This window comes from Cyclospora cayetanensis, unplaced genomic scaffold (assembly GCF_002999335.1).
Source record: "Cyclospora cayetanensis isolate NF1_C8 unplaced genomic scaffold, CcayRef3 CcayRef3_contig_166, whole genome shotgun sequence".
NCBI lineage: Eukaryota > Apicomplexa > Conoidasida > Eucoccidiorida > Eimeriidae > Cyclospora > Cyclospora cayetanensis.
Genome location: NW_020312110.1, coordinates 44,906 through 67,564, shown reverse-complemented (window position 1 = coordinate 67,564; position 22,659 = coordinate 44,906). Strand labels below are relative to the sequence as shown.

Sequence of the window (22,659 nt, the reverse complement as noted above, 5' to 3'; positions counted from 1 at the left end):
AACTCTGTCAGTTTCTGCTGCAGCGCTGCAGTGAAAAGCAGACTCTTTGAAAAGACGAGGTCCTAAACGCTGCTGCATGTGGTTGTCACCCTCAGCAACAGCCACCCTAGTGAGCCTCCTGCTGCAAGTCAACAATTCTAGAAGGTCCTCTCTACTAGACCCAGCTGAAGCAGGAGCAACAGCAGAGGTGCAGTCAGCGGGGAAGCCTTGCTGGTGATGCAGCTGTTCTTTCAGTAGTGTCTTCTCTGGCTGGTGATTGAGTGTATCTTGTTGCTGCTGCTGCGGCTGTGGCTTCAAAGTTTCCCCCTGCTGCTGCTCCTGCAGCTGGTGATTGACTGTATCTCGCTGGTGCTCCTGTTGCTGCTGCTGCACTGTTTCCTCCTGCTGCAGCTGCGGCTCCTGTTGCTGCCGCTGCACTGTCTCCTCCTGCTGCAGCTGGTGTGCTGCGGGAGAATCCAATGGCTTCAAGGTGCCTGCGTCGGATGAAGAAGTTTCGCAACTCCTCTGCGCATAAGCATCTTGCAGGCGCTGTTCGTCTTGCCAAGGCGGTTCCTGCTGGTGCTGCGAATACGAGAGACAATCCCTGCTTGTCAATGCGCCAAGATGCAGCAGCCCTGTGTTGCTGCTCCAGTGCTCAGGCTGCTGCAGATGGCTTGTGCGGGTGCAGAGAGAGGGAGATGAGGCGAACTGCCGCTGAACAGCAGCAGCAGCAACAACGGCACCAGCAGCAGCAACAACAGGCTCTGTCGGTTCTAGCCTGTCTTCCTGCCGCTCCTGCTGCTGTTGCTGCATGCAGTGCCTTTTGATATGCACCCATCCGTGGTCTAGCGGTGCTCCCGCAGCAGGCGATCGCAGAGTGCGTTGCTCCCCCCACAAAGTGCTGCTGCTGGCAAGACTGCTGCCGCAGAAGGATGCCCGCGCGTTGCTGCGGCTGCCAAAGTCTCTGCAGAAATTTCGTCCGCTTCGAAGAGCACTACTCCCTGCACGACGAGCGAAGGGGCCCATGGAAGCGCTGCTAGCACCAATCATCGCAGGAGCCGAAGGATGCAGGGGCAAAGGAACCCCCCCCCCCCCCAAGCTGCCACTGAGGCTGCTTGTGCTGCTGCTGCCTCCAGCAGCGGCAGCACAAGCAGCCTCATTCGAGCCTCTCCGCGTGTCTATGGGCGTCCTCAGCAGCTTCTTCGTGGCTGCTGGTGCCGCTCCTTGATGGGGGTTATGCGTGGGTAGCACCGCAGGAGGCCGTCGAGAAAGCGACATCCTCAGAGGAGGAGGCACTGTGCAGCGTGCAGCGCTGCTGCTGCTACTGCTGCTACCACCAGCCGCAGACAGAATGCAAAGACCTGCCCAAGAAACAGCCGCAAGCACTTCTTGCGTTGTCGCGTTCTTGAGAAGGAGTCGTCTGCCTTTTGTCTCGGAGGGTAGAAACGAGCTCATCTCGCTGCAGGCCAAACGCCATCGCAGCCAGTCTTCTGCGCTCACTTCAACTGCGTCATCTTGACGCGCGCTGACTCTGCTGCCACTGCTCCCATTGATGCCACTGTGACCATTAGTGCCACTAACGCTGCCGTTGCTGCTGCTAGGCGGGGGAAGCACAAGGGGACTAAGGACTGAGGGTTGACGAGGCCGACGAAAATCGTTCGTCTTCTGAGGCTGCTGGAGAATCGCCTGCGGCTGCGCCTTGCTATGATGAGGCGCAAGAAAATGCTCAGCCCCCAAGCCGTACAAGCACTCCAAAGGATGCGCCAAGCACCAGTCGCAACAGTCGCCACAGTTGCTCGCCTTTCCATTCCCCCTGCTGCTCACCTCCGGCACGGAATACTCGACTTGCTCTGCTGATGGACTATGCGAAGGACTGCTAGCGGCTTCTAAAGCGCCTGCAGCAGCAGTCTCTGGCCTCCTGCAGTCGCCATTGAGGCAGCCGCTGTTGCTAAGGCTAGAATTATCGACTCCACCCGAGGAAAGCAACGCACAGACGCGCACCTCTGCAGCAGCGACACCTCCTGATGCTACTAAGGCTGCCGCTGCCGCTTCGCAGGCTGTAGCTTCTTCCAATGCCGTGATAGTGGAGATGCAAGTGCTGCTTAGGCTTCCCACGTTCGAGCTGTTGCCATGGTGTGCACTGCCGTTCTGCGCTACAGCTGCCCCTGCAGCCACCCCTTCAGCTGCTCCTCCAAGAGGGAATTGTGCAACCCCTGCCTCTGCTTTCGAGGCCGTTGCCTCTGCTGCAGCGAAAGCCTCCGCTGCAGCGAGTGCCTCTGAAGCAGCGGATGCCTCTGCTGCAGCGAAAGCCTCCGCTGCAGCGAGTGCCTCTGAAGCAGCGGATGCCTCTGCTTTCGAGGCCGTTGCTTCTGCTGCAGCAAGTGCTTCTGTTGGAGCAAGTGCTGGCAGCAGCTCTCCTCCTACGACTGCGCGGACCCCCTGGAGTCGCTGTCTATTCCGCAGCATCTGCTGTAGACGGCCCCTCCTGCAGCAGCAGCCTCGCAGCTGCAGCTGCTGCTGCAGCTTGCTGCGGATGGGAGCGGCGAGGTGCAGCAGCCCGTAGACTTCAAGAAACTCCAGCAGCAAATCTCTGCCGTTGTTGCCGCCAGCGGAGGCTTCTTCCATCTCCAGAACCAACCGGGGAGCACCCCGCAGTTCGAGGCACTGCACGAGCCGCTCACGCCTGCCTGCTTGCGTTGCAGGGATGGTAACGGCAGCAACCCCCACCAGGGAGGGAGCAATCGGAGTAGCTCGATCGCCTCGGACTTCAAGCCACAAAACTGCGGCGCAAGAGAAGAAGCAGCGGCAACAAAAGCACCAATACTCGTATTGCAGAATCAAGACACACACAGACAGGCAGGCAGACAGACACATACACGCACAAACACACGCAGGCATAAACACATGCAGGCATAAACACATGCAGGCACAAATACATACATACACAGGCAGGCAGGCAGGCAGGGCAGTGTGGCTGCAGCAACAGCTGCCATTAAACCCGCTAAGTGATCACAAAAGCAACAGGGGCAGCAGGAGTCGGCGGTGTGCAGCGTAGCATACCTCCCTCTGGCGGAAGCCCTATCGCTTGTTGTGGCTGCTCAAGTTTTGAGGTCGTTTTCGAAGCATCGTACGATGTCATAGCCGCATCAGCACCAGCATCAGCTGCTCCTTCGGCCCCTCGCTGCTGCTTCCCAGACTCGGCATGCCTCTCTGGAGGAGGCGCAGCCGCAGCAGCTGGAGTTGGTGTTGCAGCCGCAGCAGCTGTTACCGCCAGAGACGTGTTGCGCTGCAGAACGTAAAGCTCGCCTTTGCGCGTGCCTCGGCTGCACTGCAGAAGCAAATCTCTCTGGAGCAGGGGAAGGGTCGACGCACTGCAGTCGGCAGCTGCAGAGGGGGGCAGCGAGAGAGGGGCCAGGCGACTTTGATGGGGAGGCTCTGTAGAGGCTCCTGCGCCTAGAAGTGCAGCCATCCGCCACATCTTGCCGTCGCTGCGGTGGTTGCAGCCCCTGCCGCTCTAGAGATCGCGAAGACACGTGGTGCCGCTGTAGCTACACCTGCGGAGCTGCTGCCTGCAGCGGGAGTGGCAGACGCGACGGCAGGCGCTGCAACTTCTGCTGCTCGGAGGGCAGCGGCCCCTGCAGTGTTACTTTGGCCGCGGCATTGCTGCTGCTGCTGCATCCGCAGCCACAGTACACCAGCGTTCAAGAGCCGCGCAGCACCAGAGCGTCTGGAGGAAACCTTTGAGTCCGCTGCTCCAACTGCGGTTATTGGCGCTGTTGCTGTTGCCAAATATACACGCGAAGACAAAGGCGCAACGGCGAAGCAGCAGACAGGGTTTCGACAGACAGAGGGAGACCCCAGCTCCACCTTTGCCGCCGCATGTCAACGGACGGTGGCTTGTTGCCCTGAAGCAGCAGCTACTCCAAGCCTGCTGAAACCACTTGTAATTCATTAAAAAGTAAAGATAACTCCAAACCGTAAACCTCTGTCAAGGGGCAGCGCTGCAGCAGCTGCAACCGTGGCTGCTCGGCAGAGCGCAGGTAGCGGCGCGAAGCTGCTGGATTTCCCGCCGCTTCCTTCCGCCTTTCTCGTCACGGAATGCTGCATTTTTGTTCGAGATCGCTCTGCACTGGCAATGAACCCTTTATGCTCCCCCGCGTTCATGAGACACCCACTACTGTGCTGCGCCGTCAGGCAAGATCCAAATCGCGGTTTCACTCCTCCGCGGCCACCAACACCCCTCACCCTTCTTGAACCTAAATCTTCAGTGTCGTGTGCATGCGCCTCGTATCAAGTGTCATCCTCTCAGAAGACGAAAGCCCCGACAGGCTGGTCTGGACTATTCGGCGGATCGCGCCAATGAAGGTCCACTACCAGACACAGACCACGAGAAATGCAGAGGTGCTGCTGCTGCTGCTACTGCTGCTGTTCTTGTTACCTCTTCCTGCAAGTTGCTCCTTCTGCTAACAGTACCACTCTTGTTGATGCGGCTGCTTCGTACATGGGTGCAACCACGAGTGCTGTGCGGCTACGGCCCGGAGGACGTGAGTGTAGTGCAGTCTCAAGTTTCTCTGTAGCGGGCGAAACTACACTTTGGCAGTTTCCACTACACTAATTACAGTTTAGCTAGAACTGATAGACAAATGGTTCCATGGATTGGCTGTTCCTATCTTGTATTTGCTCGTGGGGGTTCAGCTCGGCACTACAAGACACAATGTGATGAGCGTGTGCGTTAGATGCTACGTGCAACCAGTTGTGAATGCTAGGACCGCTTAGAGAATGCAGCTACGTGTATCCTATCTGCCCCTCTCCGCCTCATGTCGGAAGTGCTGAGGGAGGCAGGAAGGGGTAGTGAGCCATCCTTCGAGAAAAACCATGAACCGCTTTTTATTAGGCTTGTACTTAGCCTGGAGCTTAGAGTGTCTACTAAAGAATTAGATGGGAGCCTACAGGTGGAAACAATGCATAAAGCGGTGTAGCGGTTACTCGCCCATCCACTGGCTGTGGATGCAGTGGCCCAAAACAGCTCAGTCTCGATCGAAACATTACGCAATTCTATAAGTTGGTTTCCATCAGCAGAACGGAGGAGGGAAAGTCTCCAACTGTCAGACTACACAACGCATTTTCGGGTGGCAAAGGTGGCCTACAAGCTGAGGTAAATGCAGTGTGGCCCCCAGCTGGTAAAACGCCATGATTTTTCAGATACTAGAAGGTTCGGGATGCGTGGATGCGGTATTGGCGACCAGAAGAGAATGCCACACGTAAGGATGGGCAATCACTTACAGATTTCATGAGCGGTTCGGAGATGTTCCTTGCTTTATAACCTTCAGATGACCTCAAATGAAGAGAAACAAATACGCCTCGCGGCGTGGTAATTTGAGGAAGAAGCTTTTCAACGATAACTGCACTCGTGCAGAGGAAGGCGCTAGTGTGCAGGAACTAGAACTGCTTCAGCCTTTACGCAAGTGGTGAAGCATCGGTTCATGCCGAAATCAGCTTAGCTGCCGGCACTGCGAGAGCTTAGAAAGCTTACGCAGAGACATCTTTCAGTAGATCGGCAGTGCTAGGAATCCGAAACATTGTCTTGCAAAGTCACAACGTGGGAAACCAGTTGCTCTACCAGTGGCTTATCTCGGGTCTACCTGAAGTGTCACGCTGGTGGTCAGGGGAGAGGTAGCAATTAGCGATTAGTTAAACACCCCACGGCGGGACTTCTGCAGATGATGCTCTGCTCGAGGATTTATGAACAAACGAAGGCAGATTCTGCGCCTCCCGCTAAAAAAGAAAAACCAAGGCGGTATTCAAAACCTAGGGATTCCACGGCTATGTCAATTGACCCCAGCCTACAGCCTAAAGCGAACGCAAAAACAAAGCCAGAAGGACCCAGCGCCTATGGGCAACCACTCACAGCCCCTCAACATTGCACTTAGTTTTATTTTGAAAAATAGGGTCAACTCATCTAGAACGGCAAGCACATGCAAAAATCCACATAATTTGAACAACGGGACTGAGCCAGCGGAAGCAGAGTGCTTTGCAAGTAAATCAGACGCATCAAAGAAACTGCAAGTCTCCCTCCCAGCCAGTGGCACATTATAAAGGGTTACGGAGGATAGATCCTCAGCTGAGACTCAGCATGGGGCAATTTCGCGTTTCTAAAAGCACACAGTAGTTGTAGAGGATTGATTTCGGTGCTTGAAACTAGGTGTCCAGTGGATCGGCTACTCGAGGAAACAACGCAAGAATGCAATAGGCCTGGTCACTCGCTAGCTTAGTGCCTAACATTTAAACTTACTGACTGGTAGCAGAACAGAAGGCTTTGCAACTTTGACCCCTTGAATCAAACTACTGTGAAGCGGAAGTTTCCAGTGTCTTTTAGCAGCAAATCACAAATTACACGTATCCGCGGTCTACTCGGCATTTGTCTTTACCGTCGCTTTCTACACAAATCTTCGTTCGCCCTGATGACGGACGCAAAACAGCGGTCCACATTCACATTCGTGAGCTCGAGCATAGCTGTATGCCTTCAAGGCTTGTTAATAATCCACGTGAACTGCATTGGAGAGTTACATGGGAGCTTTCTGTGCATATCAAAGGAGATTTAGATGGGTGTCGATACGAACGGTGCCGTGCTCTTCAGCAGAAACATCTAAAGGCACCTCATGTACCTACGGAGTGAGCGTCAGCTGTTGCAGGAAAGCTGTGTTATGTGAAGACATGCGAGTGTTCGTATTTCATGTGAATAGTTATATATGCCGAAAAGGGGGTTTTGGTCAAAGAAATTGAGCCAGATTCAGCATAAACTGAGGTACTCAAGACGTGACCTTTACCTTTACGCTGCTGCAGGGACGCTACTGAATTGTACTGGCACCTAGCTTAGTTCAGATACTTCATTCCTACATTCGCTCCGCTCGCTGCTTTTTTGACTGATCTACGTAAGCAAAAGCAGAGTGTGACTTGGCTAGAGGCGATGGATGTAGCAGCAGGATGCATACCGGCCGCCTTACAGCTCTGCTACTCGTGCTGCCCCAAGATGAGCGTCATTTAGATATACCAGCCGATGGTAGTGATCAAGGGTTTGTGGTATCATTATTAACAGTTCATATGGTCTCCAAAGCACTAAGCTATTACCTCCTCGCTTCAGCACATCACCGAATGCGAGCAGCGGTATACAATGCGGGAAACGGAACAATAAACGGTGTTATCGGCGTTAAAGATTCAGCGGTATTTGTGTTTGCGTCACTGTACTGTTCAGATGGACCATAGTCCTGTACTTTACCTTACTAAGAGCTTTGTGACTCTGACAACCTTACAGCTTTTCAGTGGTTTGAGCACAGGCATCACGCAAGTGGTTGCCAACGCGCTCTTACGACGCCCCAGTGATTCACTAGTGTAAAGCACATTTGCTCGTGTTTGTGAGTTCTTACCGTATACATTAAAACTTCCATGCTTTCGACACTAAGAGATATGCTACTATTACCCAAAGCCGCAACGACAAAACCTTAGTCTTGGCCTGGCATTGTCAAAAAAAACGCTTGGACTCTGCCATTTATAATCCCAAAATCCGCATCGCAGTGTTGATTTGTGCAGTGCATTTGGTTGTAATGATTATGGCCCTCGTTTCATGCAAACTGCAGTGGAAAGGCCCTGATGGTCTCTCCGGTGGCTGTGGTTGCGCCGCGTGGCGGTACTCTCATGCCCATTTTGTCAGTAGGTGAAACCGCTCAAATCTTGTCAACACAGCCTCCTGCAAAGCCGTCCTCTTCTCGAAAGAATTTGAACCGATTTGATGTTGAACTCTAGAGTTGGGGTGCCGGATATCGTCACGAAAGCATCTACGCAGTGGTCGACGGAACCAGAAATTTATGCCGTTTCTTCCCTTGCTTCGGCTGTGTCACGGATCAGGCAGTCATCCAGTCAGCTTTAACTTATGATTAAAGGATTCATGGAGTTTCTAGAAGTATTTTCACGGGTTGAGATTTGAAGTTCGTTAGTGTGCTCTGTCGTGTCTGTATGCCACTCCTATCCACAGATCACGATATGGCCACTACGAATTGCCCAGAGGCAAATGAACAGACAGCTTGCACCCTCAGGATTTGTGACTACAGGACCATAAATTGCTAGGCTTGATTTCTTCCGTGTGACGACTGGATTCATAATACAACAACAGACTCGACTGCCTTTTATTCTCCCACACTCCTGGTCCACACTGCTGCGCCCTTCTCCAATCGAGGCCTGCACCTATTGGTCAAAGATCAGCAGCCACTTTGAGAAGCAAAGAAGTCAACATGCAGGTGGTTTCTGCACGCAATGGTATGCGCAAAGCTCAAGAGAGATAAGCACGTTTAATCGATAGGCGGCGGTCAGCTCTGTGTTTCGAGCTTGGAGCCTTGATCCTGGCAAATCGGCAATCTGTACGAGGTGCGCCAAGAGGCGCCCACACTCAGAAGTTTACCGCCAGGTGGCTAGGACCACTTTCCAGCCTCTCTCAAATCAGTACTTTCTCCTACACTATCGAAATCTTTAAAAGTTGGAGGTACCACATGACAATCATTGTTAGGCTCTTGGAGAAGTGTTGGAGCGTCCCAAATTATTTGCAGACTTGGCTGCGCTTAAAAACTACCCCAAAAGGGGTGAAGGATCCACAGGGATCCGTAGAAGTACTCAATTTTAGGACCATTGGCAGCTGAAGACAGACAAGGCGGGAGGTGTTTGATAATTGTGTTCTGGAGTGCAAGCCTCAGTAGTTATTGCAGGATGTCGGCTTCGTTGCATACAACAGAATTTTGTGGCTGCGCTGTTAGAAGACGGCTAGTTACCATGGACAATGTCCATCTTGCATGTTGGTATTTGCCCTTCCCCAACGCAAGCCTTGCCTTAAACAGCTATATTCATGGGTTTTGCTTGAAACATTTTCGGCTAATGTTGCTAGGCTGTTCATTACATGCGGATTATGCGTAGGCACTCGCAACCGTTTCTTCCTACATTCTTCCTTATGGGTCTGTTCGGGGGGTTCGAAACCGACTCTGCTTGATGCAACCACTGTTTCTGCATGCAGAAACTGCTTCAGGGGGAGGAAAGGCTCTCTTAAAATAGTGCGTGTTTTGATCCCATTCACACATTTTGCTGTGCTGTTTTTTGTAGTAGCAAGAGGCTCACATACTTCTGCGCTCTGATGACAGCGGGCGCGCTCTGATGACAGCGGGCCATCGCGCCTCCGTGCTTTCATTGGCTTGGTCGCTCGTTCATTATTGGCTGATGTGTGTGTCTTCCTCCTTATCGAGGTATATGTGCCGGTTGGTCCATACTACGCTCTTCTTGATTGCACCACTTTCCGCGTTTCTAGCTCCATGCGGAGTGGCGATCGGGCGAGAACTCTTCTGCTGTCTTGTATGCATTTGGACTTGACAGGTACACGAGAAACACGGGAGTTAGTATTTTGAAATGAGTGGGGGCTGGGGGATAATAACGTGAAAAAAGCCATACCTAATCTACTGCTACACTGGGCGTACTAAACTAACAATTAGTGCAGATGTGGCTGACTGGTTTGCCCGTCCGTATATCTTTTTTAATTTGGAATACTGTTCGGTCGATACAAGAAAAGTCAATTATGTTTGCATTTTTGCTAGACGCTATGTGCAACTAGCTGTGAACTCTCGGACTGCATACAGGGTGCAGCTGTGTTCCCTAGCTGCCCTTCTTCCGTGATTTCGGGAATCTTGAGGGGCGCAGGCAGACACAGGAAAGAGCCCCTCTGAGAGGCACTCCATAGTTTCTTAGTAAGTTCGTATTGAGCCAGTAGTAAACTGTCTTCCTATGAAGACCTTAGGTGATCGTGGAGAGCAGCTCACACCAGAGGCTCTCGGAGGTGTAGCTATCTGCTGCTCGCCGAGGAAAGTAAGGGAGGGCGATAAACAAGGAGCAAGAGCCTTCGAGACAATCGGGTTGCAGCATGAAGAATCTCCGTATCAGAGCAAGCTACGCCCCAGCCAACCTGTCTTGCGTTTGTCACTCTTGATTACGCTATGCGTGCAAACAGCCCGTCGCTTTTTTTGGAATAAGGATGACCATGTGGTTGCAAAGAGCCTGCATTCCCTCCTGGAAGCGTACCGCGCTCCCATCATGACAGAAAGCGACCCACGATGTGTGAATGGCCATATGCCCTCTTCCTTTGCTTTGCAAAGGATAACGCCTCCATACGGCAGCCGACATACAGCTACTTGAGACACAACTCCCCTGTAACGTCGGACGGAATTCTTTCCTGCCCTCGCCGCCATGAACTTTTCCCCCGTGCGCTAGAACGCCCCCAGTTTAAACCGTGACGCTCTTCCCCCATGCCATACCACCTAATCAAAATACTGACAGCATGGACTTTTCTTCCCTCACCGGCAGTACAGACGGGAAGTCCTTTGTGCGTACTTCCTGTCTGAGGAACCGATGTTGCTGTTTACTCCTACTGAATAACACCCCCAGGTAGCAAACTCGCGACTCCGAAGGCCTCTTGATGTGTAACGCCCCCACCCACCCCCTACAGGCTGAAGAAGGGATGGCGAGCCCGCTGGTGTGCAGCACACGGCGTTACGCCTCAGCAGATGCACCTAGCAAGGGCTGCTGCACCAAGCTGGTCGCTGTTGGCTGTTACAAAGCACAAACCGTGTGTGTATGGCTACTGCAGCAACAGGTAGTGCAAGCGCAGCATGCTGTTACCCGACTGTGGGGGCAGCGGGCAAAGGGAAGTGCAGATTGAGCTGTCTCCATGTGCCCCCTTTGTTGCAGCTTCCGTGCACGGACAACTCGCTCACGAACTACAATACTACAAGGCGAGCAACGACTGAAGTGGCCATAGTTGCAGCAGCAGCATATGCAGAACCACAAGACACAAATCCTACGACAACAATGTGTCTGTCAGCAGGGAGAAGTAAATGGAAAAGCCGCACAGCTCGAAGTGAAGACGACACGAAGTTTGCGCTGCAATACTATATATGGAAACATATATATTGTAGTACTCCCGTGCACCTTCGCCCCAAGAGCTGTGTCTATCGCTGGCGAGCCACTAACTCAAATGCTGCTGTAGCAATTACAGCAAAAAAGCACGGCCAGCGGCGTCTGACTGCTGCTGCTACTTTTTCTCTTTCGCAAGTCGGGCAGAGCGCCTCTTGACGGAGGCCTCCTCTCCCTTTCCATCCGCCGTCTTTTTGCTGCTGCTGCTGCTGTCAGCAGCACTTGCTGTCTTGCTCTTCTTGCTGCTGCCTTTCCGGCTCGACTTGGATGCTGGTTCTGCCTCCTCCTCCTCGGCCTCCCTACTGCGCAGATACACATACACACACACAACGGCACTGGAAGATAAGACAGAAGAAACCTTCTTTAACGCGTGCTGCAGCTCCTTTTGCCCTTAGTCCTGCCAACGCGGTGAGCGCAGTGCCTCCTCCCTCCCTCCCCCGTTGTCTCGGCAGACAACCACACTATACATACTTTGCATCTCCGTGGCGTTCACCTACTACACCTCCATCGCCACCGGCGCTGCTGCTGCTGCTGCTGCTGCTGCTGCTGCTGCCGGCTTTTTCATCCCTCTGTGCCTCTTCCGTCTCAGCTTTCTCTTGCTGCTGCTCTTGCTGCAGTGTCTGTACACCCAAGTCCCCTTCGCCCGCCAATTCGAGCTGCTCCTTATTGGCGTCATCCGCAGCCGCTGCTGCCTCCTCCTCTCCTTCTGGCAGTGCCGCCGTCTTGCTGCTGCTCTCCACAGCAGCCGCAGCAGCAGCAGTGGCTACAGCTGAAGGAAGAGCATGCACTCCATCGACGCTCATTGAAGTGCCTTCCCTTCTCTGCATCTCCGCCTCTCCTGGTTCTTCCTCCGAGTCTGCAGCGACTGTGTCGCCAGGCAGTGCCGCATGAGCGGGGGCAGCCGCAACGCTACTTGTGCTCTTACTTGCGCTCCCATCAGCAGCAACAGGGGTGTAGCTGAGCTGGTGTAGGATAGTAGGCCTCGGTTGATATTCCCACCCCTCCTGCATCTTCAGTTTCGGATCTGGATGCGGTGCCAGCCGCTTGTTGCTTTGCTGCCGCTTCCGCATGATGGAAAGCAGCAAGAAATCCCCTACCTGAAACTTTACGTCCTGCAAAAACGTAGGCACCCTCAAACATACAACTCACTCATACCTTCCAAAGCTACGCCTGAGGCCCCTCTAGAGAAGGTAACATGCAAAGAAAAATAGAATCCGCATGCGGCGAACTCTAGAGCGCCTGCCAGTTCAATAGCAAAGGCGACTTCTTACAGCAAGGGTGCGCGAGTCTTCCTTAGGGTCTGGAATAATAGAGTGCAGCATGCCCACATCGGCGAAGACATTCTGTCCCTCCTTGTCTGTACAAACATAACCCTACACACCTCGCACTCCAGAGATGTGCCTCACCGCTGCCAGCCCCTTGTATAACGCCCTTCCAACGTTCACCTTCTATATCTATAGAATGCATAATCTAATATACATATATATGTATATGTATACCTGGATAACAAAGTCTGAAATGCCACACGGCCTTTCTATCGCGAGCTTCTGCGCAAACATCCTTAATCAAATGACAAATCTCCCGAAGCCGCGTATCCATCCACGCGTACACCTGAGGCACACAGACCCTGGCTCCCGAGCGTCGCGTCTTATGACCACCCATTTCCCCCCCCCCCCGCTAATCACTCACTTCCCTCCCTCGCTCTCAACTCCAAAAAAACCCTTAAAGACACCCTGCCAACTCCCCCATGGCTTCAGTCGCCGAAATGAACCGCCCAAGTCCAACTGCCTTCCAAAACTGCACCTGCAATTCGTCTTGCACAGGCTCCTGCCCCCGAACTCTGAACTCCTCCAGCGCATGCTGAGAATCCAAGCGGCAAAACACTCTCAACAAGAAGGGCGGCTGGTCCCGCCTATTGACCTGTGCCACCTGCATGCGACGGAAAGCTGCACCCCACAAACACACGCAAGAAAAAGTTTCACACCAACTCTTGCAGGACCTCAACACCATCCGCCTAGCCTCAAAAAGCCTACAAATAATGCTCTCATGTAACATATGCACAAGCATCCAATACACCACCCCAACGTGCTCACAAAGCTCCATAACCACCCACGACTACTCCCCATGCCTCTTCTTCAGGATCACTCTCCATGACTATTCCCCATGACTACTCCCCATACGAAGCCCATAGTTCTGTCTCTGTCTGTCTCCCTCTTTGCCTGTCTCTCCCTCTTTGCCTGTCTCTCCCTCTTTGCCTGTCTCTCTCTTTGCCTGTCTCTCTCTCTTTGCCTGTCTCCCTCTTTGCCTGCCTCTCTCTTTGCCTGTCTCTCCCTCTTTGCCTGTCTGTCTCCCTCTTTGCCTGTCTGTCTCCCTCTTTGCCTTCTCTTTCTGGGGTGCCCTCTACTAATGGACCCCTCTTTCGTGCATGTGACTCGCGCACATCCCCAAGCACCTAATCGCGGGTTATTCCCGACCTTTTTTCTGCTCCTTGCGCAGCAATTTCTCCTGTTGCGCCCTCTCCATGTCCCTTCGTATCTTCAAGCGATCTGCGAAGAATTCGGGAGGTGGAGAGGCCGCTCGCCACCACTTCCCCCCCGCTTCCCCCCCCTGAGAAGCTCTTGGATCGCTGGGGTGTATCGGAGTTCGCCTGCTCCACGGACTGCCGCCGTTCCCCCAGGGGGCCCCCCCCACCCCGGAGGAGGGGGGCCCCCAAGGGCTCCCCCACCCCGCACTCCGCGGTCCGATCCCCGAGCCTGCGTGGGGAGGCAGAGGGGGCAAAAGACTTGGTGGCTCTCCACGTCGTCCTCCTCCATGACTGTACGACACCGACACGGGAGCGTGAGGGAGCGGGGGGTTCCCACCGCCTGCGTATCGACTGCTGCTGGGCGTGGCGGCGCTGCTGCTGCTGCTGCTGCCAAGGGGCCCCCCTCCTCCTCCTCTGTAAGGGTGCGGATGCTGCTGCTGCTGATGCTGCTGCACTGGGGAGGGCGAGCGGCGGGGGGCTGGACGTCCCACACTCCGGCTGCCGCTTCTGCTGCGGCGCCTGTAGTGTCTCCTCCTGCTGCTGCTGCTGCCATCTCGTGCTGCTGCTGCTGTCTGTTGAATGGCCGAAACGCCGCTCCGTCGTCGGGGGTGGCGTCTGCTGCTGCTGCTGCTGCTGCTCCTGCTGCTGCTCACACTGCGCCGCCTGTGTCTGTGCCGCCGGTGTCTGTCGTTGCCTCCAGGGCTCCTCGAGTGCCGCCGGCGGCGCGAGGGGGGGGAGTGCGAACGGCCCATTGTGCAACAGGTTGCTGCTGGCCGTGCAGCTGTAGCGGCAGCAGCAGCGGGAGGCAGCGGCAGCGGAGGGAGGCAGCGGCAGCAGCGGGAGGCAGCGGCAGCGGAGGGAGATCCGAGAACAGATCCGGGACCGGATTCTTCTTTATGTGCCCTCCCGTGCAATTCGAGGGCCTATGACTAGCTACTGCTGCTCCTGCACGTCGGCGTAGGGACGGAGGGGGAGGGGAGAGGATTTCCTGCTGCTGAACGAGGGGGCTGCCGCCGCTCTTGGCGGGTGATGCGCCGCGCAGCAATACGATTGCAAGGGTCCCTCAGCAGCAGTCAGACGCTAAAACAGCAATTAAAAAATGCCGCTACACCGCCAAACGCTGCTGCGGCTGCTGGAGGGGCTGCTGTAGCAGCAGCAGCCCGCTTGCGGGAACGTTAGCTGCAGCCGCAGAATCGCCAGCAGCAACACGCCAGCACCCGAGTCCGTAGCAGAAAATACGTTTTAGAAAGAGGCAAAACATTAAAATCACGCCACCCTGCTGTCGCTGCACGTAAACAGGCGCCGCCAACAACCCACACCAGCCCCTTTAATAGGACAGCAGCAGCTGCTGCTGCTGCTGCTGCTGTCCTGCTGCTGCTGCTGCTGCTGCTGCTGCTGCTGCTGCTGCTGTTACTGCTACGTCGCCTGTGTCTCGCTGACTCTCGCTGACTCTCGTTGGCACGCAGCTGCTTCAGATTGCGTCAGCTCTGCTGCTCCCTTCTAATGCATGCAGCCGAACAGCTTATCTCAGAGACAACTCTATTCGCAGTGTGTGCCGCGGCTTTTACAGCAGCCGCAACGGCACTGGCAGCAACAGGAATAGTAGTACCAGCAGCCGCGAGGGGCTGTTCAACTGCAGCTCCTGCAACAGTAACTAACACCAGCACGGGAAGAAGCAGCATTAATGCAACGCAAGTCGAAGGCGTTGCTTTCTCCCTCCATGAGCGCTCTTGGTAACACCGAGATTCATTGATTCTCCGCTGCAGGAGGGCTCGTGGAGTTGGCTTCTACCACTGCCTTCTCAGGAGGAACGAGAAGACAACGCATACACCACGCTGCATCGTAGCCTCGGCGCGTCCGATACATCTCAGAGTCTCCCAGAGCACCGGCAGACGCCACAGCTAGCTGCCCCTGCAGCTGTACCACAACAAGCGAACCATGAATCTTCAGCTGACGCATCTGCATAGCAGCCGCCTCGCCGAGGCAGACAAAATTGTTGCTTTCCTCAACAAGACAGGTGCTGTCTTTGTTGCTGTCTTTGTTGCTGTCTTTGCTGCTGGTCCTGCATCCGTTGTGGGCTTGTCAAAAGTTGTAACCGCTTACTCACTCACGCACTGGCAATGCCCTTTCTGGTTCGGCTGCTGGGTGTGGCAGCCTGTTCGCGCAGCTCTTTATGTTGCTGCAGCTGCACCACCTTCTTGCATGTTACGAGCATCGGAATTTCTAGAAAAGGCTGTTGCGATTGCTGGCGTTGCTTTTAGTGCCGCTTTTTCTGCAGAGGGAAGGGACAAAGTCACAAAGGCGCTGCAGTACGGCTGCCGCTTCCTTGCTTGGGCCGTCAGTAACTCGAAGGCAGCCTCCAAATTTACTGCCGTTTACCGTAAGCCTGTGTTGGCAAAGCTCGAAAGAATCGTGGGGAGAGGGGGAAGGTTGTGGGGTTGTGGGGTTGAATTCCTCTGGAGCCTATGGCATGGCGTGCAGGGAAGATCTTTAGGGCAAAGGGCCTTTTTTTTTAGTGGAGAAATGTAAAGGGGCTGAGAGTAGTGTGCCACCTAAGCCGCAGAAGGCAGTCCCGTGTGAACATGTATATGCATATGTATGTGTATATGTATATGCATATGTATGTGTATATGTATATGCATATGTATGTGTATATGTATATGCATATGTATGTGTATATGTATATATATAAGCGTTTATATATATATATGTATATGTGCATGTGTATTTACACATATATATATATGTATGTATATATGTATGTATATATGCTGCAGGTGCGAGTGCCGATAGCCGCAAGGTGTTTCGTCTCGGTAAATTCATCAACGAGTATGCAGCTCTCCTTAGACTGGCAGCTGCAAAGACTCCAGAAGCAGACATCGACAAGAAGATCCATGTACGCCTCAAGCCTGATAAAATTTTCCTGTCTCTGGAGAGAAGAGCTCGCTGCAAATATAGGGCCTTCAGGAAGGATGGGTGTGCTGGGGAGTTTGTTTTATCAGACTTTGGCTGTGTGGAGTTGATGCGCACTCTGGTGGTTTAGGTGCTTCAGGGGATATGTCGGGCCGCTTTCTTGTGCTACTGGCTTGCGGACAATGCGTTTATTCTCACGAAACTCAAAGTTATGAATCACAGTCAGCAGAAGCTCACCAGACTCTCGGGATTCTGCTGGTGAGCGGGGTGCTGCCTAGTGTTTGGGGTGGCGTCTACGCCTCTGCAGATGCTTGCTGCCGTTGACATCGATGCCATCTTGGCTAGCGCTTGCCGCGCTGCAGCTGCAGCTGCTCGTGTGATGAAGCCTGCCTCTACTGTCGTTGCTGCAGGTTGGTGGCTTTGTTAGCGGGGGTTTGGTGCGAAGTGCTGCGGCTGCGGCACGAGGCAGCAGTTGCTGCGGAACGCCTCAAGAAAGAAGGCGAGGTTGAGGATTTAAAGGAGACAACGGCAGCTCAGCTGCAGCAGCAGCAAGCCCACAAGACTGCGCGCCTGAATCTAATAAAGCAATGCTGTAAGGCCCTCCTTGCCTCGCGAAAAAGTCTGCTCGCCTCTGCACGCTTTGGGATATGGCCTGTCCGTTTCTATAAAGGGCCTTGCGCGCTGCCTGTGTGTCTTCGCCTCCCCGCATCGCCGCTGGCTCCTCCACCTTGCGCCGCCCCTTGTGCTCCCCCATCTCCTTTTGGCGTCCCCTGTGCTGCTGCCTTCATCCGTCGCGGCTCTCTTCGTGTGCTTCGGATGCTGCAGGTGATATGCCCGCTGCCATCAACATGACTGGCCTTCCCGCCGTCCTATTCCACCGAAACCTCAGTGAGGGGTTCGTAGGGGCCTCTGGTCTTCTTTCCGCAATTATATCGTGCAAACAGCTGTATTAGACAATCCCACTGTACGTGCCTACCTGCGCCTCTTGTGCTACGCAGTTTCCCTAGTCAGTTTTTCGCGTAGCTAGCTTAGTAGGCTCCAAGCCACCCCCTCCCCCGAAGCCAGCCAGCCACAGCCCACCGCGCGCTCAGCACGCGTGCGTGTACAAGATGCATGCAACTAGCCCATAAGACCGAGGGCAGAGGTGCAGGGTGGCGAGATCGACGGCAAATATGGGAGGTCAAGCGCCAAGCGCGCTCCTAAAAGTTGCTGTTGGCGCATGCGGGGCTTTATTTTTGCCGTGTTGCTCGTCGCTAAGCCACGCCTTTTTGCGAACCTTCAGAGGGTCAGCAACAGCTGGACGGTGCAGCATTTGCAGTGCCGGCTCTCTGCTCTCTTGCAGAGGGCTTCCAGTAGCTTGCCATGAAGGCGGGGTGACGCTCACTTCTAAGCGCTTGCATCGGCTGTTGCTGCTCCTTTTTTCACCTTTTGGTAGCAACAGCACCTGCTCCTTTTAATGCCATTAGTTGCGGTATGCCACCGGGTGTTTTGCTTTTGAGTATCTCTATATGGTGCCGCTCGGGTGAGCGCTTCTGTCGTTTTGCCTGCTTCTAGCAGCCTAGCTACCCTTTGTCGCTGTTGCTACGATAGGAAGTGGCAGTGGTGTAAGCGCAAACAGCGGCTCGTGTGGCCGTGGCAGTGCTTCAACTGGAAAAGCAAAAGCCGCATTTGCCGCAGTTGTATAGGGCTTCGTTACACTCAGACTATGACACGCTGTATTTTTTTTGATCGGTGAGGAGTTGACAAACTGGTTTGCTTGTTAGTCCAACTTCTTGTCGTAGGGTACTGTGGGCCCGATGGAAAAGGACACAAAAAATGTGTGTGTTTGTGGGTGGTTGCGTGCACTAGATGGAATGCGTAGCTAGTTGCGAGTGCTTGGTAAGCCTAGAGAGTGCAGCAACACCAACCCTACCTGTATGTTTCTATGCATGTCAGAACACTGAGGGGTGCGGACAGGTGGAGAGAGAGCTCTTTTGAAAAGCCTGCAAGAAAACCCAACTAACCTTGGGTTGAGTCTGTGATTAATTTTCTGCGAATGAGAACTCAGGTGGAACGTTATGTCAGTACAGGCGACCCAACCGTGTGTTTGTAGATTATTGCGCCTAGGACTGCACGCTGCTAGTCGCGAAGACATATAGCCTGTCGTCGGCGACTTTCAATTTGATCTATCAATATGCAGCACTAGTGTCTTTCTACATTGTGAATCTTCGACTCACATGGCGCTTCAAAGCTTATGGCACTCGAGGACAGAACGCGCGTTACACCTTGTGCTGCTCGAAGGTCCCCGCAGGCACCTCCGTGCTGCGCGCAGCGAAGGTACACCGAAAAGGGCACTTCAGCAAGCATAAAATAAGTATTTAGTGCTTTGACGCTATATCAAGCCTTGCGACACTGCGACTGTTAAAAGTCTTAGCTGGTTGAAGGCCCCCGAATCCGCCCTTCTGCGGAGCGAACCAAAACTACGGAGCTTTGGGATTAAGGGCCAGCTCCGTCTCTTTGAGCCCTATAGAGGATGCCACTGAAGCGTATGTCCTGGAGAGTAGATCTCGTCTGGTATGTGCAGAAAGTGCCACCGAACATTGCTCGAGGTACCGTCCCAGGGAGATAGGATGGCGCAGAAAGGTGTCAACATAGGAGAGCAGATGTACGTTAGAGTGCTGCAGAAAGCAGCTAAAGTACTATTTAATTTACCTATAAGCGGCGGGGAAAGTGGACTGGTGTGCGAGTACAGTCCACTGCACCACCATCTGCGAAGGCTGTACCTCAGGAGCCATTGTAGCATCGAAGAAGTATGGGAATATTGAAGTACTTCGTGTCTAATAGTGTTGAAGTGCCCTCCCATGTGAAGGAATAGCCTTAAGTTTGCCAGTGATTTCAAATAGATATGCAAATAAAGAAATCTATCTTCACATTTACATTTTCCGGGCACCGCCCCAGCCGATGTAGCTCAGTCGGTAGAGCGCGAGGCTCTTAACCTCGTGGTCGCGGGTTCGAGCCCCGTCGTCGGCTTCTACACCCCGTTTTTTCTTGCTTAGCTGTTGGGGTCATGCGGAATATTTTTTTTTGAAAACCTGAGCCTCTATGCGTTGAAGCTTCCAATGTTGTTGGCGAAGCCAGTGGGGCCAGGCCACACCGTGCGATGCCGCACAGCAGCACGCACACCAGCCTTGGGCGTAAAAGCAGTTACTCTAGTAATAACAATAGCAGCAATGCATCTGCACCTGCGTTAGCAGTCGCTGCAATAGCTAAAGTAACCCGCAGCCACAACAGCGGCAGCAACAGCAAGAGCAAGAGACCTCGCAGCTTGGGGGCCCTGTCGGAGCGTTGGTACACCAGCGAGCATGGCGTGCCGTCTTCCCGAGCATCGACAGCCGCAGCAGCAGCAGCTCTTTACTCCCCTTGCGGATGGCGCCTTCGGGAGAGCAGTGCTAGCATCCCCAGCAATAGAGCCTCCAGCACCAGCATTCGCAGCAGCTCAAGCCCGAGCAGCACCAGCAGCATTAGCAACGTCAGAGTGCCTCCCTGTGTGGAGGCTACGGGCCTCAGGAGTCGTCAGTGACTCCGAATCCGATGGTACTACCCGCCCCACCGCAGCAGCAGCAAGTGCATCGGAAGCAGCAAGGCTCGCAGCAGCAGTTGCAGCGGCAACAGACACATGCCTTAAGCGGCTGCAGCAGAATCAGGCCCGTGTCTTGGCTACGTGCCCTCCTGGAGCACCCCTCCCCCCAAGCAAGAGGCCTCCCCTCGCCATGTTGTTGCGCAGTCTCGCCGTCCTTTGGTGCAAGCCTTAAGGCCTGGAGCCCCTGAGCGGCTGCCCACTCGCATGCAGCAGCAGCCGTTTCCCAATTCCAGCTGCTGCTGCTGCCATCAACGTAAGGTCCTTAGTCTTTCATGCGGCTCGGTCAGAGCAGCAGCCAGCCCCCAGTAACGGCACTGTGGGATGCGGCGTCTGGATTTTAACAATAGAGAGGCGAGACGTACCCACTGGAGCGCCAAAAGCGCCACAAGGGGCACCAGTACCACGTGCGTTTAGTGTGGTGGCTGTGGGGCGAACACGCAGTGTGTATTCTTCCATTCTATTCATGCGGCCAAACGTGTCCGGGTTCATGCTCCCACCGCGAAACCCTGCTCACGCGAAATCAAATCTTTAAAAAGCTTTGTCCATGCGAAGTGCATGCGCTGGCCAGCACCAGCTAATTAGCCAGAAAGCTTGCCAGCAGACTGCCTAGGCCTGCTCCTGGCTAGTGCGTCGGCATTGCGTTCAGCACCGTGGCTAGCCAGCTAGCTTGCCCGGCAGTCTGCTGGTGGCCAGCTCTGAGGGGAGAGAAGGCGGCATCTTACCCTTTCCTCTGTCACGTCCTAGTCGCTGCTACATAGTTGTCTGCTTGGCTGGATGCTTAGCTAGCTACTGTGCCTGTTTGAAGGCGGTGCAGCTAGTTAGTCGAAGGAAGGGTTGCTGACTGCGCCCTGCTGGCTGTGGAGACGCCTCCTGCGTGTGCGGGCTTTAAACCACTCAGCGTCCCCTGGGCGGGGCCTCTCGATGCGGATCTGGCTAGCACGCTGCAGCAGCAAGTAGAAATCACGACAACGAATGTAAAGCAGAGGGTTGGGAGGGGTAAACGACGCGACAAGGACAGCAGGACCACCCCTCATTATGAAGATCAGGGGTAGCGGCACCATAGGTCTGTGCAGCAGAAGCAGGGGCGGGGGCAGGTTGGTGGGCTTACTTTCGATGCATCGCGCGCCTTCTGAACATTTGCAAGCATCTGATCCAGCACATTCTGATGCAGGCACAACAATCGCAGCCTGGCGGCGTGTCCAGCAGCTAGACAGCATCCCTTCAGGGAGTCGAAGTGTAGCACGCAATATTTTTGACATTTTAGGGCTTTACTCAGGGTGTATGCCTTGCCTTGCTCTGCAGGATGTTTTGGATTTCCGTTTGTGTTGACCTCTACGCACAGCGCGAGAAGAGAAGTAACAATAGCAACAATGGGACGAGCTCGGGTTTGATAGTCGTAAACAGTGGAGGCAGGAGCAGAAAACGGCAGCCAAGACCTTTCGGCCTTGCCTCCCTTTATGCCTCAATGCCACCCTCTCAATCACCAAATAGAATCCCACGACAGACAGGGATGCCACCACTCACCTCTAGGAGGCTTCGTTCTCTGAGAAACCACTCTTTCTCAAGAATGAGCTTGCTGGTCTCTAATGTTGCCAGCTGCACAAGCACACATGCACATAGGGAAAGAGCATTCTTGTGCTGTCGTTGCTGCTGGAGTTGTTGCGGCCGATACAGATAGCGCCATTCACCTCCCAGGATACGCGTCTCTTGGCCACGTCCGCGCGCTGCAGAGGAACCATATGGACGCTCAATTCGATCAAATAACTTGTAGCCTCCCCGAGGGCCTACGCAGCCTGCAGGCTGCAAGGATGTGAGCTTTAGGGGACTGCAAACAGAGGCTGAACAATTTCAAAGAAGAGAGCAATCTCACAACCAGGATCTTGAGATAACTTTGAGAGTTCGATGTCTAAGACCTACAATGTGTCTGGTGGCAGCGCCGAGGCTTTCGATTTCTTTAACAACAAGAGTGTTGTGTTTCCGTCTGAACAACTCAAAAAAGGCACCGCCCAAAGCGGCATGGTAAACAGCAGCTGCATTCCACGGAAAGGGGGTTGCAACAAGAAGAGATATACGGGCGGGGCGAATCACATGGGGAGTTGGAGAAATCCCTGCCTTTTGATGCGAGCTATATACACCCTCACTGCTCTGCTGCCCTCAATTTTGCCGCTGTTCCTAGTGCGCATTTCGCGATTTAAAATGCCTTACAATTTATCCCTGTGGCGCTTTGCCAGAATGACGCGAGTCTCTGCCTCCTGCTTTTCCCGTTGCTCTGGGGGAAATTCGCAAAGCTCACAGCGCATTCCGGACTGCCTTAGCATTATATTTTAGCGTATCCAGAAGCCATCGCACCCTGATCGGTGTGGCCCAGACTGAAGGGCGTGGAATTTTGGGTGCATTGTTCCTTACCTTCGGCGAGGATTGCCGAGAGCCTATCGATTTCGTTCCTCCCAGCGCTTGAGTGCGAATCAAGGGACTGGCATTCATCGATGCTCGCCGTCAGCTCATTTCTGAGCGTAAACAAAGGCAGAATTTCGAAGCCCAAGTGTAGTAGGGAAGCTCCGAGCACTGCAGGGGCCCGAATGGCGCTTTGGGTGCTGACTGCGAGCGCAAGGCCAGACGACCTTCT

The 22,659-nt window shown here is 54.1% G+C and overlaps 3 protein-coding genes and 1 non-coding gene across 4 annotated transcripts; 3 read left to right on the top strand and 1 right to left on the bottom strand.

The window, feature by feature from the left end:
- Nucleotides 1-1,701: 1,701 nt before the first annotated feature.
- On the top strand, nucleotides 1,702-5,173 carry LOC113147237 (ice-structuring glycoprotein-like). The gene is made up of 8 exons (XM_026337130.1): nucleotides 1,702-1,808; nucleotides 1,933-2,056; nucleotides 2,225-2,407; nucleotides 2,635-2,835; nucleotides 3,437-3,905; nucleotides 4,147-4,412; nucleotides 4,557-4,710; nucleotides 4,959-5,173. Exons 1-8 carry the CDS (start codon nucleotides 1,702-1,704, stop codon nucleotides 5,171-5,173), a joined length of 1,719 nt encoding a protein of 572 aa, XP_026192915.1.
- A 5,922-nt stretch (nucleotides 5,174-11,095) lies between these two features.
- On the bottom strand, nucleotides 11,096-14,253 carry LOC34624421. Its single transcript, XM_026337129.1, has 9 exons — nucleotides 14,247-14,253; nucleotides 14,086-14,140; nucleotides 13,452-13,792; nucleotides 12,781-12,923; nucleotides 12,477-12,588; nucleotides 12,249-12,334; nucleotides 11,568-12,089; nucleotides 11,498-11,526; nucleotides 11,096-11,276 (listed from the first exon to the last, which is right to left on the bottom strand). Exons 1-9 carry the CDS (start codon nucleotides 14,251-14,253, stop codon nucleotides 11,096-11,098), a joined length of 1,476 nt encoding a protein of 491 aa, XP_026192914.1.
- A 1,186-nt stretch (nucleotides 14,254-15,439) lies between these two features.
- On the top strand, nucleotides 15,440-16,030 carry LOC34624236. Its single transcript, XM_026337128.1, has one exon. It carries the CDS (start codon nucleotides 15,440-15,442, stop codon nucleotides 16,028-16,030), a length of 591 nt encoding a protein of 196 aa, XP_026192913.1.
- A 3,320-nt stretch (nucleotides 16,031-19,350) lies between these two features.
- On the top strand, nucleotides 19,351-19,423 carry Trnak-cuu. Its single transcript has one exon. It is a non-coding gene; the product is annotated as a tRNA-Lys (tRNA).
- The last annotated feature ends 3,236 nt before the right edge of the window (nucleotides 19,424-22,659 follow it).

Bases quoted from the DNA above. Each gene is read 5' to 3' on its own strand.
- LOC34624421 (XM_026337129.1), bottom strand. The intron at 13,793-14,085 runs GCCATTCAACAG...GGTGTCGTACAG, and splicing joins GACGACGGAGCGGCGTTTCG to TCATGGAGGAGGACGACGTG. The intron at 12,090-12,248 runs GTAAGAAGTCGC...ACGTTTTTGCAG, and splicing joins AAGACTCGCGCACCCTTGCT to GACGTAAAGTTTCAGGTAGG.
- LOC113147237 (XM_026337130.1), top strand. From the start codon at position 1,702: ATGCTCAGCCCCCAAGCCGTACAAGCACTCCAAAGGATGCGCCAAGCA. The intron at 2,836-3,436 runs GCAGGCAGACAG...TCCTGCGCCTAG, and splicing joins ATCAAGACACACACAGACAG to AAGTGCAGCCATCCGCCACA. The intron at 4,413-4,556 runs GTTACCTCTTCC...GTTTCTCTGTAG, and splicing joins CTGCTACTGCTGCTGTTCTT to CGGGCGAAACTACACTTTGG.
- LOC34624236 (XM_026337128.1), top strand. From the start codon at position 15,440: ATGAATCTTCAGCTGACGCATCTGCATAGCAGCCGCCTCGCCGAGGCA.